General features: G+C 35.0%; 1 protein-coding gene across 2 annotated transcripts in view; it reads right to left on the bottom strand.

The window, feature by feature from the left end:
* Nucleotides 1-20,938, bottom strand: part of LOC149774604 (ectonucleoside triphosphate diphosphohydrolase 4-like) — a 58,421-nt gene that overhangs the window by 13,652 nt on the left and 23,831 nt on the right. For both annotated transcript variants that reach the window (XM_089945062.1, XM_089945063.1), the window contains 4 exons: nucleotides 18,373-18,536; nucleotides 12,309-12,445; nucleotides 7,254-7,438; nucleotides 2,091-2,421 (listed from right to left, as the gene is read on the bottom strand). In XM_089945062.1, the coding sequence (XP_089801188.1) occupies nucleotides 2,091-2,421; nucleotides 7,254-7,438; nucleotides 12,309-12,445; nucleotides 18,373-18,536 (817 nt within the window). The remainder of the gene's footprint in view (nucleotides 1-2,090; nucleotides 2,422-7,253; nucleotides 7,439-12,308; nucleotides 12,446-18,372; nucleotides 18,537-20,938) is intronic.

Here is a 20,938-nt window from a genome sequence, read left to right as displayed (position 1 = left end):
CTAATGGTTGTTTACTTTCCCACACAGGAAAAAATTCCTGTACTACAATAATCTACAATATATAATATATATACTTACCAATTCATCAACATTAAGACAATATATACACTCATCAGTACATCAACATTAAAACAATATATACACCTGTCAATACCTCAACAATAAGACAACATATACACTTGTCAATACTTCAACATTAAAACAACCGCTCCTGTAGCCTAGTGGTTAAAGCATCCGCATCGGATGCGGGAGGTCGTGGGTTCGATCCCCAATTCAGTCATACCAAAGACTTATAAAAAATGGTACTAATAGGTGCCTCACTTGGTGCTCAGCATTAAGAGGTTAGTGTTAGGACTGGTCAGACTGGTGTCAGGATAATCTGACTGGGTGGTACATCATGCTACATGTTTGCAGCATGATGCCCCAGTGCTAGACCTCACATAAACTGTCACACTGCAGACATTGTAGTGATATGACTGAAAAATTGTTAGCTATATTAAAAATCCAAATCACACACACACACACAAACATTAAGACAATATATACACTTAACAGTACATCACCATTAAGAAAATATATACACTTATCAATACCTCAACATTAAGAAAAGACAATCACACAAGGACTGGTGATATAAGTACAGAGAGAATCTAGACCTGAGTGACGTTGACAACGCTGAGGGTTAGGGTTGGGACGAATTTGAAACGAAAATTAAAAAAAAACAGATAATAAATTGAAGATAAAGCTGAAGTGGTCAAAAAAGTTTCCACAAGATTTTCAAATACTGATACTAAATTTTGAGCTATTTTAGTGACATAAAGGATGTCTGTATTTGTTTTAAATGTTCATAGACTCTCCAAATGACAGCGAAAAAAGCTTACAGTTTACAGCCAGAAAATAGAGGAAATGGAAGAAACAAAACACTACAAGTAGAACTGGAAAAGTCTTACAAAGAATTAGCTGAAAAATCTGAAGATTTAAATTAAAATCTCCTAGCTTTTATCCTATGGAATGAAAGAAGAGGAAGAAGAAACATTTTATGAGATGGTCTGAAAACTATAAGCAGATGTGTGCCGCATTTAAAAATACTAGTCTTGCAGTATGTGTCAAAGCATCACCCTGGCCCTAAACATATCACTATAATATTTTCTACCATAATGTTTTCTTCAGTTGAGGAAAAAGAATTAGCACTGTCTTGCTCAAAACATCTGACAGGCAAAAAGAACAAAACACAGACTGGTCTACCTGTAATTATGAAATAGGACAGAACAGGTCTATCTGTAATTATGAAAAAGGACAGAACACAGACAGGTCTACCTGTAATTATGAAAAAGGACAGAACACAGACAGGTCTACCTGTAATTATGAAAAAGAATGAGGATGGCTAGCTAAGATAGTATACCAAATCAGTAAGGAGGAGAAATTACAGAACCCACATCCATTCAATGGAAAAAAGGACTAGAAGTATTTTTGAAAGTTTAAACTAATGCAAAAGACTTATGGGCCAAAAGAAAATTTTAAAAATTGTTTACTAGTTGATAAATTTTAATATCAAGCCAACAGTAACCTTTAAAGGTAATTTTTTTTACCTTTTTATTTAGTTATATTGTGTACAAGTCATTTGCCATAATATTTATGTCCTAACCAATTGTCATAGCATGTAATATATTCAGTTTAAGCTTAGAAACTGTTCATTTATCCCAAGAAATTAACAGTATCAATCTCAACATTCAAAGTGAATACTTATTAATGAAAAGATACTTTTTTTCTTCAAATTGCTAGACATCTCAAAAGATGTCATCAGTGTTACACATTTCTGGCCCCATTTCCCAAAAATTCCCTCCCACCCCTTGTGCCCTATGTTCTACAAATCTTGCCCACTACATCCCTTGGCATGCTTCATTCTAATTCTAATACAAACAATTATTTGCCCACTATGTCCCTTGGGCATGCTTCAATGTAATTACTTCTAATACAAACAATTATCTGTCCTGTAAAATTGTATGCAGGTGGGAATACTGTTCTGCCACAGAACAATTCATGGTAATCATATTCAATCTTTTAAATGTGCAAACCATGCCATAACTTACCTTGGCTTGAGCATTGAAAGCTTCATACTCGTACAGTCCTCCAATCCTAAATACATCCTCCATGGTATACCAAAACTCAGAAAATCCATAAAATTCACTGTTGTGGAAGTTGATATACGGCTGATGAACTCCATTCAGGGAACATGGCTCCCTATGGCACGCTACAGTTAAATTTAGGAGAGGAATTAACATGTTCTGACATTGCAAGTAATCCCCTGTCCCTTTAAAAGCATTCACTATGCCAGTTTTGTCTTTTGATTCAAGCACTAAGTTGACTGGAAGGCAAGCATCTGGAATCTCAGTCTTTGATAGCTCTTTTGTTGCATTCTGACTGTAAAAGTGAAATCATGCATACAAAACTCTATTCGATTTCTGAAGAATATACATATAAATTATAAAAAGGGAACCTGTCCTGTATCCATACATAATTTGGAAAAAAATAACCACTGATTTAAATGAACTAGTGAAGTACTTCTAATGAGTTCTGACAGATGCAAATCAATTCACCTTTATCAAAATTACATGAAAGTGTATAACTTCTAGTTAACTCAACTGATCTATTTAATAACATCAAACCATTCCAAAATGAAACTTTTGGCCAGTAAATGACTATTTAAAATCCTAATTCAAGATAATTTCACAGAATTTGATTTTCTTAAAAGTTTTTTTGCTTCCTGATTTTAGCAGCACTTTTAAGACATTACTGGCTATATCATGCAGTGGAAAAAGAAACTAAGAGACTTTCCAGGGTTACACTGAGGCAGCTGACCTGGGCTGGCCTGGACAGGTATTTAAAATGGGCTATCACCTGAAAGCCTGAGATAAATTTGCATGAATATTAATGTTTGCATTTAAATGACATGTAAAACAGGGAACCATGGCAGCTCAGTTGGTAGAGCACTGGGCTCATAAGTCTAAGAGTTGAAGGATAGATTCCCACTCAGGCAAACTATAAATCCAATAAAAATATCAAACCTTTCCCATATTGTGAAGTCAATATTTTCATCGATTTCATGGCTACTACAAGCCATCAGACCCTCATCAAACAAATGCATTATACAATTAAAATCTTCATCTACAAATGCATTACACAATTCAGATCCTCACCTACAAATGCATTACACAATTCAGATCCTCATCTACAAATGCATTACACAATTCAGATCCTCATCTACAAATGCATTACACAGTTCAGATCCTCACCTACAAATACATTATACAATTCCAATGCTCATCTACAAAATCCATTATACAATTCAGATCCTCATCTACAAAAATGCATTACACAATTCAGATCCTCACCTACAAATACGTTATACAATTCCAATGCTCATCTACAAAATCCATTATACAATTCAGATCCTCACCAACAAATGCCTTCCACAATTCAGATCCTCATCTACAAATGCATTACACAATTCAGATCCTCACCTACAAATGCATTACACAATTTAGATTCTCATGTACAAATGCATTACACAATTCAAATCCTCATCTACATAGGCATTATACAATTCAAATTCTTATGTACAAATGCATTACACAATTCAGGTCCTCACCTACAAATACATTACACAATTCAAATCTTTATCTACAAATGCATTACACAATTCAGATCCTCACCTACAAATACATTACACAATTCAGATCCTCATGCACAAATCCATTACACAATTCAAATCCTCATCTACAAAGGCATTACACAATTCAAATCCTCATGTACAAATGCATTATACAATTCAAATCCTCATGTACAAATGCATTATACAATTCAAATCCTCATGTACAAATGCATTACACAATTCAAATCCTCATGTACAAATGCATTATACAATTCAGATCCTCATCTACAAATGCATTACATAATTCAAATCTTCATCTACAAATACATTATACAATTCAAATCCTCATGTACAAATGCATTATACAATTCAAATCCTCATTTACAAATGCATTATACAATTCAAATCCTCATTTACAAATGCATTATACAATTCAAATCCTCATCCACAAATGCATTATACAATTCAGATCCTCACCTACAAATGCATTACACATTTCAGATCCTCACCTATAAATGCATTACACAATTCAGATCCTCACTTACAAATGCATTACACATTTCAGATCCTCACCTATAAATGCATTATACAATTTAGACTCTCAACTGCCAGTGCAATAAGCAATTCAGAAATGATGACAAGCATTATACTATATATTATAAGTAGCAGAAGGCAAAATATTCAAGTGAACCCAAAATAACCATTAATCAAAATACAATGATCCCTCGCTATAGAGTCCATATGTATAACACAGTCCCTGGTTTGACATAGATAAAGACAGTGATTGTATTATACTGGTTGAATTCTACTTTCCCATATAAAGTACCCCAGTATAAAACAGTCCCTGATTGAAAAGGGAAATAGACATGGAATGCAATATAATGACTGAATTCTATATTTCTATATTATAATAATAATAATAATAATAATAATAATAATAATAATGATAATAATGAAGACTTTGTATAGCGCCTAATCTTTAGAAGCTCTACGAACTTTACAACATTAGACAACACTTATAATATATATAAAAACATATATAATTATATGATTACAAAATACAAACACAATGAAATTAGAAAACAAAAAAAGAACATGCTGAAAATATTTAAGGTAGGACACATTATTAGGTCTTTTAGTTTGTTCCTGCAGTCGAAATAGGGGAGTTTTAAGAGCACGCTTGAATGGGTTCACTGTGTCTTTGTGTCAAAGTTCAGTGAGCAATTAATTCCACATTGCTGGGCCCTGGTATGCAAAAGAACGTTGTCCATGTGACTTCATTTTCATGGTGGGAATAATGAGTATAACCATTGTAAGATGAGGAGCGTAAGTATCTTGCTGGTATGTACACATGGGTGAAGTTGGATAGGTACGTTGGAATGGAATCCATCAGTGAAACATAGCTCAGAGAACAAATTTTGTGTTTGATTAGGGTAGGGTACAGAGCAGGAGGGAGGTGTGCTCTGATCGTGATACTCTAAGAATGATGATCTGAGCAGCTGTGTTTTGAATTTTTTGAAGTTTCTGGAGTAGATATTGAGATGAACCAGACAGAATTGAGTTACAATAGTCCAGTCTTGGAAGTACTAATGAACACACAAGTGTTTTAGTGGCATCAATTAAAAGATAATTGTGAATGGAACTGATGCGTCTCAGCTCAAGATATCCAGCCTTACATATGTTCATGACATGTTGGTGCAACGAGTACTGTTAAGAGTAACACCTAGGTTTCGTACAAATTGTGTGAATTTAATTTTGGTGTTGGGACCCTGAATGGTCGAGTGGTCTAAAGCGCTCTCCGTTACGGATGACTGCCATCTCACCTGTCTGTGCCGGTTCAAGTCTTGGATTCAGCCAAAGTGGGTATGTGAGAAAGCTTGCCAGTAGCTTCTCATAGGTCCGTGGTTCTTTCCAGGGTTTTCCTGGGTTCTTTCTCCACCATTAATACTGGCCGCCATGTATAGCCTATCGTGCGCTGAAAAATGGCGTTAAACCCAACAACAACAGCAATAATTTTGGTGTTGCTGATATTTATTGTTTGAGGTAAAGGATGTGAATGGGAAAGTCTTTCTGTTGTGATCAGAATGGCCTCAGTTTTATCATCATTTATCTGCAGCTTGTTACCTGTCATTCATGATTTCACATCAGAAATGCACTTCTCTACACCTTGGATGGTAGCATCAACTTCAGTTGGGTGGCTAGATTTGTATATTTGGGTGTCATCTGCATACAGTTGGCAAGACACTGGATGATAAGAGTGACTGAGTATACAGAATGAAGAGAACAGGTCCAAGAACAGACCCCTGTGGAACACCACAACATAGATGAACTGGGCTGGAGTGTATTCCATTTGCAGATACAATTTGTGTCCTGTTGACCAAGTAGGACTTGAACCACAGTAAGGCTGTATCATGAATGCCAAATACATGCTGTAGACAGTGAAGTAATATGTCATGGTCTATTGTGTCAAATGCTGCAGACAAATCAAGGAGGGTGAGGACTGTAATCTTTCCACCTTCCAAAGCAGAGAGAATGTCATTACTTTCAGAAGAGTAGTTTCAGTACTGTGGCAAGGGTGATATGTAGAATGTACATTGATAAAGAGACTTTTTGAATCCAGATGAGATACAATTTGGGATAGAACGTTTTATAAGATTTTTTTTATATGAATGGGAGATGAGAAACTGGGCAGTAGTTCACTAAATCATTCTGGTCAAGTGTTGGTTTCTTCGGCAGAGGCTTTACAGTGACAGTTTTGAAATATGATGGGAATTCCCCAGATGAGAGAAAGGTATTAATAACATCAGTTAGTGAAGGCAATATTGGATCTAGGCACTCATACTGGATATAAAGTATACCAGATCAAGACGCTCCCTGATTAAATATCGATATAGACATGGACTGCAAAATACTAGTTGAATTCTATTTTATTTTTTATATAATGAATCCCAAGTAGAACACAGTCCCTGATTGAAAATGGATATAGACATGCAATATAACAACTGAATTCTAATTTTCCATATAAAGTACCCCAGTATAAGGTGACCTTGTGGTACCTTGTGGTACATTCATATGGCTCTCCTGAACTGCATTACAGTTAGAGGCCACTATGTATTTCTAAATTACATGGCAACAGCATTACAGTTAGGGACCATTGTACATATCTAAATTAGATAGCAACACCATTACAGTTAGGGACCATTGTACACATCAAAACTTCATGGTAACAGCTTTAAAGTTAGGGACCACTGTCCATTTCTAAATTACATGGCAACTGCATTGCAGTTAGGGACCATTGTATATATCTAACTTATACTGTAACAGCATTACAGTTAGGGACCATTGTACATATTAAAATTGCATAGCAATAGCATTACAGTTAGGGACCATTGTACATATCAAAATTACATGGCACCATCAATAGTCATTGTACATATAAAAATTACATGGCAACAGCATTACAATGAGGGAACATATTACATTTAAAAATTACATGGCAACATCAATAGTCATTGTACACATCTAAATTACATTGCACATCTAGGTGAATGTTGTTTACAGCTGGAAGTTTTTAATTTCTGGATAAGCACCATACACATACCTTGTGAGAAGTGACTGCGTCAACAGACTTGTACTCTTCACTAGCTGTTCTTCATACCTGTCCCGAGCTTTGTTAGCTCCAAATTCCAGGAAGGAGGTGATGTACACTCTGTAGAGATGTTCTAGGTCTGAGTTGTGACAGCCTAAGTTAAATTCTGCCAGCAGGGGTTTGGGTATATCATCAACCTAAACAGAATATGCTAACAGTTTTAAGGATTCATTCCTTCATTCCAGAAAACAGAACAATTTTAATAACATGGCAATTTTTGTACTGAATACTTAAAAGAGATCACATACCTGACTGGTGTTTGTCTAATATCTAAATGCAAGCAATCTGGGACCGGAGGATGCTTTCCATTGAAATAACTTCCAATAATGTTGATTCCAAATGTTAACAAAACATGTATCCCATGGTTTCTCTATATATGTTTCTCTATATATGTATATCTATATATGTATATCTATATATGGCATCATATCACTTGCTCGATATTGAGAGGAATCAACATGATGATGTTTTCTGTCAAATTGGGTCAAGTTTTGTTCAGCTGTTTTCTGAGGTAAAGCTGGGTATATGTTTTTATATTTTTAGTTATGGTGGACATATATATGATGGTATAATAATAATAATAATGAGGACTTAGTATAGCACCTAATCTTTAGAAGCTCTAAGCACTTTACAACATTGGATAACACATAAGGATGTGATTACAGAAAACAATCACCATATAAGGACATGATTACAAAAAAAAACAAACACCATGAAATTAGAAAACAGAAAACATGCTGAAATTATTTAAGGTAAGGAAACATTATTAAGTTTCAAGTCTGTTCTTGCAATCAAAAGAGGAACCTAAGTATCTTGCTGGTGTGTACACATGGGTGAGATCGAATAGGTATGTTGGACTGGAGCCTGTCAGTGAAACGTAGCACAGAGAACAAATTTTGTGTTTTATTCTGGATCGAATGGATAGCCAGCGTAGGGTACAGAGCAGCGGGGAGGTGTGTTCTGATCATGGTACTCTATGTATGATCCAAGCAGCGGTGTTTTGAACTTTTTGAAGTTTCTGAAGTAGATACTAAGATGAACCAGACAGAATTGAGTTATGATAGTCCAGTCTTGAAAGTACTAAGGAACACACAAGTATTTTAGTGGCATCAACTGAAAGATAATTGTGAATGGAGTTGATACGTCTCAGCTCAAGATATGCAGCCTTGCATATGTTCATGACATGTTGGTGGAATGTGAGAGTACTGTCCAGAGTAACACATAGGTTTTGTACTAACTGTGTGAATTTAATTTTGGTATTGCTGATATTTATTGTTTGAGGTAAAAGGATGTGAATGAGAAAGTTTTTGTTTTGTAATCAGAATGGCCTCAGTTTTATCATCATCATTTATCTGCAGCTTGTTACATGTCATCCATGATTTCACATCAGAAATGCACCTCTCTACACCTTGGATGCTAGCATCAACTTCAGTTGGGTGGCTAGATTTGTATATTATATACTTGAGAGTGGCTGAGTATACAGAATGAAGAGAACAGGTCCAGGAACACACCCCTGTGAAACACTACAATATAGATCAACTGGAGCGTATTCCATTTACGGACACAATTTGTGTCCTGTTGACCAAGTTGGACTTGAACTACAAACTACAGTAAGGCTGCATCATGAATGCCAAATACATGCTGGAGACAGTGAAATATATCATGGTCCATGGTGTAAAATGCTGCAGACAAATCAAGAAGGGGGAGGATTGTAATCTTTATGTATCCAAAGCAGGTCATTAACTACTTTCAGAAGAGAAGTTTCAGTACTGTGGCAAGGGCGATATGCAGACTGTACATTGATAAAGAGACTGTTTGAATCCAGATGAGATACAAGTTGGGATAGATCAACTTTTTCAAAGATTTTTTACATGAATGGGAGATTTGAAACTGGGCATTAGTTCTTTAAATCATCATGGTCGAGTGTTGGCTTCTTAGCAGAGGCTTTACAATGGCAGTTTTGAAAAATGATGGTAATTCCCCGGATGAGAGAGAGGTATTAATAACATCAGTTAGTGAAGGCAATACTGGATCTAAGCACTCAAGCAGCAGTGATGTTGGAATTGGATCAAGTTCACATGACTTTGGTGTACTCTTTATCACAACTGTACATACTAAATCCATAGAGACTTGTTCAAATGCTACATCAGCATCATATGAATAAATTTTAAAGGTCCTCAGGCAAAGAGTTCTTTCTGTCAAAATTTGGTAAAATTCTTTTGAGCAATTTCTAATATGAATTTGTTAACAGTAAATTCTTCAAAACAGTTTCATTTAGCAACAGATGCTATATAGCATATCGTTTGTATAAATTTGAAAGGCTTTTATGCCAATCTGTCAAATAAGACCAAATTTTGTTCAGAGTTCTTTTAAATAAGAAGTCTTTCAAAGGCCTTGTTGTTTTTAGTAACAGCTGCCAATATCTGATGGTGAACTAGCAACACAAGTGTAAACTTGAAAGCCCTACATACTAGGATGCTCTCTTCAAAAATTTGGTCAAATAGCATTGACCAGATCAAATGACAGATTGTCATTATTGATACAAACTTGAAAGGTCTTCATGCCAAAATACTGTCTTTTTTGCGAAGCTAAAATTAGTAACTGTTGACAGATGTCATTGTTGTTTTGGATTTAAAACCATTTTCAGTGCATGACTAGCTATATATGGACTAAAATATAACTTGGGGGAAGAACATAGGAAAGCTCAGTAAGAACCACTGACCCACATTAAGCTATTGGTAAGCTTTCTCAAATACTCACATTGGCCAAGCCCAAGACTTGAATCCACACAGACAGAGGTGAGATAGCAGTGATCACTTGGCCACCCAAGGCCCCATCTGACTGATGTAAAAGACACCTCTGATGGGTGCAAAACCATGCCATAAGGTCACTAAACCTTACAAAAACCCTCTTTTATGGAGTCTGGTTTGCAACTGTGAAATTATCACAATTTATTCTCTAAAGATGAATCTCTGCAGGTTATGCTTAGTTTTAATGCAATAAGACCAAAACAATTTCTCCACCCAATGTGATGTACTTATATTACAGGATTTCAACCAAATTTTTTATTATTATATATGATGTCAAATATTTTTGTTCTATAAACAAGATTTAATGTTGCTTGATGCTAGATGTGTTTAACATCACTTCAATAATCACAAATGATATTGTGACACAATATTAGAAAAAGCCATATTGTTCAAGATATCAGAATGAACTTCATAGTATTTCACTACATTATTTTATGATGTGCTGAATATAAAAAACATGTACTTTTTGTGCATGTGATAAATATTTTTGACATGTGGAATAAAACCTTGGACATTTTGTGTACCAAAAAAATATTTATGATGCATTAAATAAAACCTTGAACATTTCGTACATGTGTTATGTATATCTATATTTTCTGTAACTTCTGGTATATGATTTTATTTAATTTTCATAAATTTTATTCATGGTCATAAACTGTATGGAATAATTTTTTTGTTAAAAGTTGTGTGTGTAATTTGACTGTTAAATACTCAAATTATGTAGGATCTATAAATAGTTGTTTACATACATGTTGAGAATTAGTAATAATAATCATAATAATAAGACTTAAAATGGCACCCATAGCATAGTTTCTCAGTGACTGATGTGATATGGAAGTTTCAAGAAGAATTCTGTGGATTCCCACTGGTTATGTGAGGTTGCATAAATATACGTAATTTGTCATAAATTAATAGAGTATGTTGTCAAATGGGGTCTATTGCAAACTATAGTTGTATATATGGTGTATATAATGAGAACATCAAGCATTCAGTTTCATTCCGATTTCTGGAGTCATTCACACTTTTTTGTGTTCCTGATGCAAGTCCGCAGATGTATTTTATGTTGTACTTGGACATTTTTCTGGAAGAAAAACATTTGTTGGGACTGTTCAGTGGTGATAGAAAGTGAAAATTATTTATTATTCTGGAACTATTATAAATTATTCCAAGGAATTCTGGACAACGCCATCTTGACAACATCATGGTTCTTAGAGGACCAGTACATTTCCAGAATTGAAATTATAAGGGACTTTTCATTCATTAAGGACTTTCAAAAACTTTTATATGGACAAATTGGGATTTACTTTATTATACTGTAAGTTCCTCTCACATTTTTCATTTACCACTTTAATAAATTTAACAAAACTTGTTGGTTTTTCTTCTTTTTTGTTACTGAAGTTTATGAACATGAGTCGTAACACGTGATAACTATCTATGAGGTGTAAAATCAAACCTTTTACATTTTGTGCATGTGATAAATATTTATGACATGTGGAATAAATCCTTGGACATTCTGTGTGCAAGATAAATATTTATGATGCACTGAATAAAACCTTGGATATTTTGTACATGTGATAACTATCAATGATGAGTTAACTGAAACCTTGAACATCTTGTGTACAAGATAAACATGATGCACTGAATAAAACCTTGGACATTTTGCATATCTGATAAATACTTATGTGTTGAATAAAGCCCTGGTCCGTGTGTGAGTGATAAATTATAAAGTGCTGAATAAAACCTTGAACATGTTTTGCTTGTTATAAATATTTATGATGTGTTGAATAAAACTTTGAACATTCTGTGCAAGTGAAAAATTGATTCTTACAGTTGTTTCATTTCATACCAAATTTATGAAACTTAGTCAATAATATCAATATTTTGCTTATCAAGGCTTGTAAATGAGTACGTCTGTATGATTTGGATTTTTAACATAGCTTTGACAATTTTTCAGTCATATCACTACAATGTCTGAAGTGGGGCAGTTTATAGAGAGGTCTAGCACTGGGGCATCATACCAAAAACATGTAGCATGATGTCCCACCCAGCCACATTATCCTGACACCAGGCCAAAAATATTTCATCTTTACTTACACTTACTGACTGCCTATAGTTAGAACCTTCATTTCATTTCAATTTCTTCTTTTTTTTAAACTTTACACAGGTTAAGTAAATATAACATCCTGATTTATTATACCTGTATTTGTGATGTTATTTCATATGCAATTTGCATAGATCCACCTCCCATGTCAATAATTCCTACAGTTCGCCGGCGTATATGGGGACTCTTTTTAGAATCTTCTCCAGGAATCTCAACAGCAACTAGTGGATGATCTGTAATATAATAAAAACAACAAATTATTTAAATGAAGTTTTATCTTGCAACTGAAAACCAGTAGACATCAAAATGACCTGTATCAGCACACAAAACTTACTGTTGCATCTATGGGCTTAAAGTTAAGAAACAAGACAAGGTAAAACCCAACAAGCATTCAATTTTCTAAACTATAAATTTATTTAAATAAAATATAAAATAAAACAAAGTGAAAAAATTAAAAATAACCTAGTGTATGAATTTCTAGAATATCCTAAATTATACTGTCAAATTCACACTAATCCAGAAAGTCCAAATGTATTCTGAAAGAAGGTACTAATGTGTTTATGTGCTAATGTGCTAGCGCCACTGAAGAATCACATTTCTAAATCCACAAGTTTTTACTTCAAGGTAATCCTGTGAAAGGAGGATATCACTAAAGTTTTGAAAATCTTACATAATTCAACAGGCTTATTCAAATATTCAAGTCCTAGAAAAAATTAACATAATCCTCAGGCTACTGTGTTTAAATTAAAATATTTCCACTCTGCTCTTTCAACGAACAATTATAAGTAAATCATGACTTCTCCTCTCTTACAAAGCTGGAATAAACTGTACAATAACATGTGGTGCTTGTGTGTGTGTGTGTGTGTGTGTGTGTGATTTGGATTTTTAACACAGCTTTAACACTTTTTCAGTCATATCGCTACAATGTCTGCAGTGTGACAGTTTACAGTGATGTCTAGCACTGGGGCATCATGCCGCAGACATGTAGCATAATGTCCCACCCAGTCACGTTATCCTGACACCAGACCGACCAGTCCTAACACTAACCTCTTAATGCTAAGCGCCAAGCGAGGCAGCTGTTAGTACCATTTTTGTAAGTCTTTGGTATGACTCGGCCAGGGATCAAACCCATGACCTCCCACATCCGATGTGGACAGTCTAACCACTAGGCCACCGGAGCAGTCGTGGTGCTTATATTCGCTTATGTATAATCTCTATATGCACATCAGTGCAACAAAATCTGAATCACTGAAAGATTCCTGAACAATTTAAAACATATTATAAAAAAATTAACAGTCTTAATCTGACCTTTTCATTTTACTGAGCCAATCAACAATTAGGATGTGCATGATACCTCAATATCCTTGATCATCCAACAGAATAGTGAGACTGAAGATACTGTACAGTTGTGAACTGGATGCCACAAATTATTTTTGTAAATTTATTCAGTTATCAATATTTGAGTGATACTCCAAATGTTTTCATTATCACTATTTGTGAAAATCCAAACTTATTCAGAATCACTATTTGAGTGAAAATCACAGATATATTTGTCTACATCTTACTTCTGGGACAAATATTATCTGTAATTGTACAAACTCCATACTATATTGGTGAATAATCACATATTCTTAGTTGCGTAAATCATTAATTTGATGTTAAACCCTAAGTGGTCAATTAATCAGTGTAATTTTATGTTTAATTTCTTTGTGTTTAATTTCTTGTGTTTAATTTCTTAACACTGGTCATCCATGGTGATAGATGCTTAAATCAATCATATTCATTTAATTTCTATTCACTAATTCTTACTGATTACTTGTTTAATGTAAATTTCATAATTCATTAAAGTTAGGAATAATATAATTTTCCATATATCAGTTGTTAAACTCAGTGCACATCATTTTGTTAAATTAATGGAATTTATGGGCATGAGTTTGGTGTCAGGTTTAATCATTTTTATTCACAATATAAATAAACATCTTATTCAAATAACTGCAGGCTCTGAGTGTCTTCACTTTAATCTGAACCCCAACCCAGATGAACCTGTTACATCCAGAACAATCTCAGTTGTAAAAAAGGCCAGGTCCTTTACTAAAATTTTAGCAAAGAACATAGCAAACATCAAATAAACCAGGAATTCACCAAGGAAGAACAAATGTCCTAAGCTCATTTCCAAATAAACATGTTTATCTACAAGTAAAAATTAATTCAAAATAAAATCTATGTATACTTGACAAAATTTAGCTATGTAATAAGTTGTTAACAAAATGACCCTTACAATCATAGACAAAAGCCAACACACAATACAAATTAAATATATATTACATAATCCCAATGTACTAATGAGGGCATAGGCAACCCCACTGGAAATCTTAATAAATATGTACAGGATGTGTGATCAAACACACAATTAAAATTCCAGGAAGATATAACAGTGTTTCCCTTTACGCACATTTGTGCGTCAGGAAGCATGCTGGAGAAAATTGATGCACACATTTTGTTGCATGTGTTTATCTGATGCAAAGGATTCACATGATGTGATAAGGATTTATTTAATATCCAATGCATTGGACGAGGGGTGGCATCGTGTATACCTCGAGCATATACACTGACTAGTTCCCAACTTTGTTTACTCCCTGTGTTGCGCTCCACTATTAGTATAGCGGATTGCAACACAGGGAAGATACAAAATAAGGAACCAGACTAGCATAGGCAATGTTATGACGGAATAGCTTCGCCTAATCTTGCGAGCACTCACGCGATTTCCATCGAGCTCAGCAAGATGTCATCTTGATGTTTAACATCAATGCTTGTTGCACTAGAAAGTGACATCCAGATTAAAACGTCGTGCACTAAGAATCATTAGTGAAGAAAGTGAAAGGAGCAGAATGCAAAAGAGTAACTGTGGATCTAACTTAATGAACAATGGAGAAAATAATTCCCTTGACTGGAATACGGCACATTCATTAGGATTACTGGTGTGACTTCTAATCGTGAAGACTGCAAAAGTGAATAATCCTTTCATGACAGGGTTTAGGAAATTTTAAAAAATCTGCCCTCGTTCGCCACAAGATATCTGGAGAACACATTATAACCCAAGACATTCTTTCACAACAAATAAATCAGTAAACTTGCCAAGACAAATGCGTTTATTTGGATTACACTGTCAGGGGGTCATTGCAGATTTTGTTGGTTTTTAACTTTGCTGCAATAAAAGAAAGATCTTAAAGTTCAAGTGTTGTTGTTGTTGTTGTAGGGTTTAATGCCATTTTTCAGGATATGATAGGCTATACATGGCGGCCAGTATTAATGGTGGAGGAAGAACTCGAGAAATCCACGGAAAGAACCACCGACCCTCGAGAAGCTACTGGCAAGCTTTCTCACATACCCACAATGGCCGAATCCGAGACTCGAACCTACGCAGACAGAGGTGAGATGGCAGTGATCCGTAATGGAGAGCGCTTTAAACCACTCGGCCACTTAGGGCCCCAAAGTTCAAGTGTAGCTTATTAGAAACAAGATGAATCATTAGCCGCCTTGATTTTTGGATAAATTTGTTCTAGGACGAAGTACAATGAAACCGATGATAATACACATTTTATGACAGGCAGTAAATTAACTGCCGTTTGGTTAAAAAGATTTTTTTAGGCTTTTGTATTGGCTTATATGTAATGTGTTGGTCTGTAATATTGCTTCAAAAAGATTATAAGGAGACTGTTAAAAGTACGACTTTAAAAGAAAGATGAAGTAGTAAAATTATTCTTTGAATGGACAATGTATTTGTTTGTTAATTGTGCATGTTGGTTTATTTGTATGTTTAGAGAGAGGGAGAGCGAGAGTATGTTGTGCAAGTTGCAATATCCTATTTCAAGCTGAAAAAGTACGAGTCAGATGAAAATTTGTCAGTACATTTTTGACCCCCACATTTTTTATTTGACCCCCAGTTCTGACACCAAGGGATTTTTTTAACCTCAGTTTTACACCCCTGGGGGATACACTGTGATATAGTATCTATCTCTTTTAACACATATTTTATTTTCATTAATATTTATGTAAGTAAATTAATGTATTTCCATGAGATGCATTTTTTGGGACATTCAAACAAGCACTACTCTCTGCCATAGCAGATATATCTGCTTGCTGGTTATTTCTCCTAGACCTCTGTGACAAACAGATCCGCTCTGTATGTTCATGTTACATTTTGTATGTTCATGTTATGGTCAATCATATTGGTCATTAATACAAAACAAAATGACATTTAACTAATCAAAATAGAGTTACGAAATGACTGTTCTTACTAAATATGGAGATTTTCTGGAATTCTGTACCATGTGTTATTTAATACATGGGTTTGTAGTTATGAAAACAATGTCTTTTGCTTAAACCAGCAATTCAGAATCTGAATTTTCAGGATTTTCTGAGGACATACTTGACAACATTGAGTGTTGGCAGTGACAATTAACTATCTTCTTTGTCAAGTTTGTCAGAAACTGAGACAGAATCCATCAACGAAGACAATAAAGTGTGGACAAGTGAACCATGTGTTCCATATGAAAATCACAGAGCTAACTGAAAGTGTCAGCCCAACCTTCATTTTAGATTTGGGAAGGAGATTAATATTTTATTGAAATATTTTCCACTGGAAATGTGGCCCCAACTAATGGCAATGCAGCAGGATGTATGGAAGACAAGCTAGAATCACTCTGACAACCCACAACAATGGAGGAAATAACAGCTTGCTGGTCATGGGCCCTAGACCTTTCTAGACATGTATTTCATTATGTAAATCCAAGCTATACCTTAGCCTGCCAATCTAAATGGTCCTTCCAAATACCAAGTATTCCAAAATTATGACCAGAGCAAGTTTTGAAAAGCTAAGTGTTTTATATGAAACAACACCAGGCAGAATCCACCATGACACCAACCTGGACATGACAAGTTGTATCACATCATAAGATGCTATGCTGATGAAGTTTCCAAAATATATTTTGAAGATGGCCAAGAAGAGCAGAGTGTGGTTGACGGGATGAATGCATATTAAGCACTAGTTGACAGTTGTAACCCTTGCAAGAGTATAATGATGCCAAGGTAAAATAATGGAACCTAACAGGAAGTGCCAACTGAAATTATCTCAAAACTCTATAATAAATACATGTTTCTGGCTGACCTTGAGGACAAGAAAAGAATGCATACTCAACCTGCTGTGGAAATATGTATTGGTTCTGCCTTGATGGAGCTTCAGACGATGCATTATTAATTATGCATGAGTCACCCAACCATAACATTATCACCAAAACAAAGAAATCAGAGAGAGATAACTTGTGGGTTTTCCTGCACAGGAAATGACTGGAACATTTTTGAGGATCTAGAAAAGTGCATTATCTGTAACTGATAATTGTGGAGATGTGCATTGGCTAATACATGCTGAAAAACCAGAGTGATGCAAACAGTGTTCCAAACAAAAAAACAAAATTGTGAAGTGTCCATCATGTGCAAAATGTTATGTCCATCTGTATGTAATAACTGCTTCTGTAACTAGCATGAACAGCAGCTTAAACAGCAGTAAAACACAATAACCAGTTAAAATTTTCAAATAATTACATGCACATATCTGACAAATAACTTTGTATAAAAGACCAACAATTTGATTTTAGTATTTACATATAGTGTTTTTGTTCTACTCATAAATTTTAATACCAAGCTTGTTGATGTCAGCAGGATAAAAGGAACAAACAAACTTAATGTAGTTACAGCTTGTATATATGCAGAATTTTATTATATACATCAGTCAATTATGTGGCAAATAACTAAAAATACAATTGGCCCATATCCCCAATTCATAACTAAAAAGCTTTCGTTTGGCTGCAGCAGTGACTCTAGCAGCTAAGATTTACAGGAAAGAGCTAATTGCTTCCTTGACACATCTGCTTAATTTCAGTACCTTATACACAGGCTTACAAGTCACAAGGTAGGAAATGGACATTTCAGTATGTAAACCATTTGCTTTGGAACTTGAAGAATCTTGGTTTGATCTCTGATGCAATTTGTGCAAGTGAAAGTAACCTTATTGTCAGATGAAATATGCAGTACAAGCCTAAATGCTATTAGGCACAGATTCCTATTCACCCTCCTCCCCATGTCCTAAGAGATTTCTACTCACCCTCTTCTCCATGTCCAAACTTTTGCAAAATGTAATTGACAGCAATCCAGGCATATATTCCCTCCTGCTTTCCACTGATCACTTCAAAATTGTTCTCTGAGATCACAAAGTCAAACTCCTTTGGAATATCTGTCTGCAAGTCATCTAGAATGGCCTTTTGTACCCTGTAATTATAAAGATCTAGACTGTGTTCGTAAAATAGTCATAAAACCCAATTCAAATCAAACTAGAGACCAAACTGGTCTAAATTAGTGTCTACTGATCAGACTAACACGGCTTTTGTCATACTCAAGTAAAAGTTAAAAAATGAGTAAATAAAATTTCAACTGTCTACTAATTAGTACTTTCTGCATAATTATACTCACTTGGTCATTCTTTACGCACAAAAAATCAAGTCCAATCTATATATATAAATGTTGACAAATGTGAAATTGTTGCAAAGTTTGGGATATGTGTTAGAAGCGACCAAATTTTAGATTAAAATATATTTCTTCAATAAAATACACAAGGAGTCCATACACTAGCAACCAAAATTTTAGATAAAAATTTGTTTATTTTTAGAATTCATAAGAAAACTGAGTGGTCAGTTGAACAGAAAGTAATAAATAGTAAACTGTATGGACAGGCAATTAAAAGTAAAACAGACCCCACTGACAGGCAATTAAAAAAGTGTGTGTGATTAGGATTTTTAACGTAGCTTTAACAATTTTTCGGTCATATCGCTATGATGTCTGCAGTGTGGCAGTTTATAGTGAAGTCTAGCACTGGGACATCATGCCGCAGACATGTAGCATGACGCCCTACCTAGTCACATTATCCTGACACCAGACTGACCAGTCCTAACACTAACCTCTCAATGCTGAGCGCCTAGCGAGGCAGCTGTTAGTATCATTTTTGTAATCTTTGATATGATTCATCCGGGGTTCGAACCCACGATCTCCCACTTCCAAGGTGGATGCTCTACAATTAAAAGTAATATAGACCCTATGGACAGGCAATTCAAGGAACATAAACCCGATGGACAAGCAACTAAAATAGTATAGGCCCCATTGACAGACAATTAAAGTAACTTAGACCCTTTGGACAGGAAATTAAAGTACCGTATATACTTGTGTATAAACCCGTTCACATACAAGCCGACCCCCCCCAAGTGAATATTAGGTATAAACACTTAAAAGTACATGATCCACATATAAGCCGACCCAAAAATCTGAGATGACATCACAAGATACATGTGGTAAGTTCTAAATGCAAACTGTCTTTTAATTAGTTTGGGACCATAGAGTCGTAACACTATAATTCAGTTGTCAAAGTGTCTAAGGGAGCTCAGTAAAGCATCAACCTCATAGTCCACTGGCAGCAGATTCAACAACCATCCAGCCCAGCCTGAATCAGGTGCCTCAGTGTTACACAGGAAAGGCACTTCGATCCCACTTCCAAGTCATGATATAGCTAGTGATGTGTTAAAAGTGCTATTAAAACCAACAAAGCACCTGGATTCCACTTCACAGACATGATATAGCCAGTGATGTTTTAAAAGTGCCATTAAAACTAACAAAGCAACTGGATTCCACTCAACAGACATGATATAGCCAGTGATGTTTTAAAAGTACCATTAAAACCAACAAAGCACCTGGATTCCACTCAACAGACATGATATAGCTAGTGATGTGTTAAAAGTGCTATTAAAACCAACAAAGCACCTGGATTCCACTCAACAGACATGATATAGCTAGTGATGTGTTAAAAGTGCTATTAAAACCAACAAAGCACCTGGATTCCACTCAACAGACATGATATAGCTAGTGATGTGTTAAAAGTGCTATTAAAACCAACAAAGCACCTGGATTCCACTCAACAGACATGATATAGCTAGTGATGTGTTAAAAGTACCATTAAAACCAACAAAGCACCTGGATTCCACTCAACAGACATGATATAGCTAGTGATGTGTTAAAAGTGCTATTAAAACCAACAAAGCACCTGGATTCCACTCAACAGACATGATATAGCTAGTGATGTGTTAAAAGTGCTATTAAAACCAACAAAGCACCTGGATTCCACTTCACAGACATGATATAGCCAGTGATGTTTTAAAAGTACCATTAAAACCAACAAAGCACCTGGGTTCCACTTCACAGACATGATATAGCCAGTGATGTGTTAAAAGTGCTATTAAAACCACCAAAGCACTTGGATTCCACTCATCAGACATGATATAGCCAGTAATGTGTTAAAAGTGCCGTTAAAACCACCAAAGCACTTGGATTCCACTCAACAGACATGATATAGCCAGTAATGTGTTAAAATGATATTAAAACCAACAGGGCACTTGGATCTCACTTACCTGACACAATATAACCATTCAAGTGTTAAAAAAACTAACAACAAATTCCATGTGTCTAGGACATGTGTAAGGTAATTCTCTTCCCATCTTTTACTTTGATCACTGATCTTTAAAACTTAAGCATCATTTAAAGAGCTGTGTCAATGTACTGACCGAAATTAAGCATCATTTAAAGTGCTGTGTCAATGTACTGACCAAAATTAAGCATCATTTAAAGTG

The sequence above is a fragment of the Sinohyriopsis cumingii genome, unplaced genomic scaffold (genome assembly GCF_028554795.1).
Source record: "Sinohyriopsis cumingii isolate HCF-2022 unplaced genomic scaffold, ASM2855479v2 utg000198l, whole genome shotgun sequence".
Taxonomy (NCBI): domain Eukaryota; kingdom Metazoa; phylum Mollusca; class Bivalvia; order Unionida; family Unionidae; genus Sinohyriopsis; species Sinohyriopsis cumingii.
This window is presented reverse-complemented; position numbering and strand designations above follow the sequence as displayed.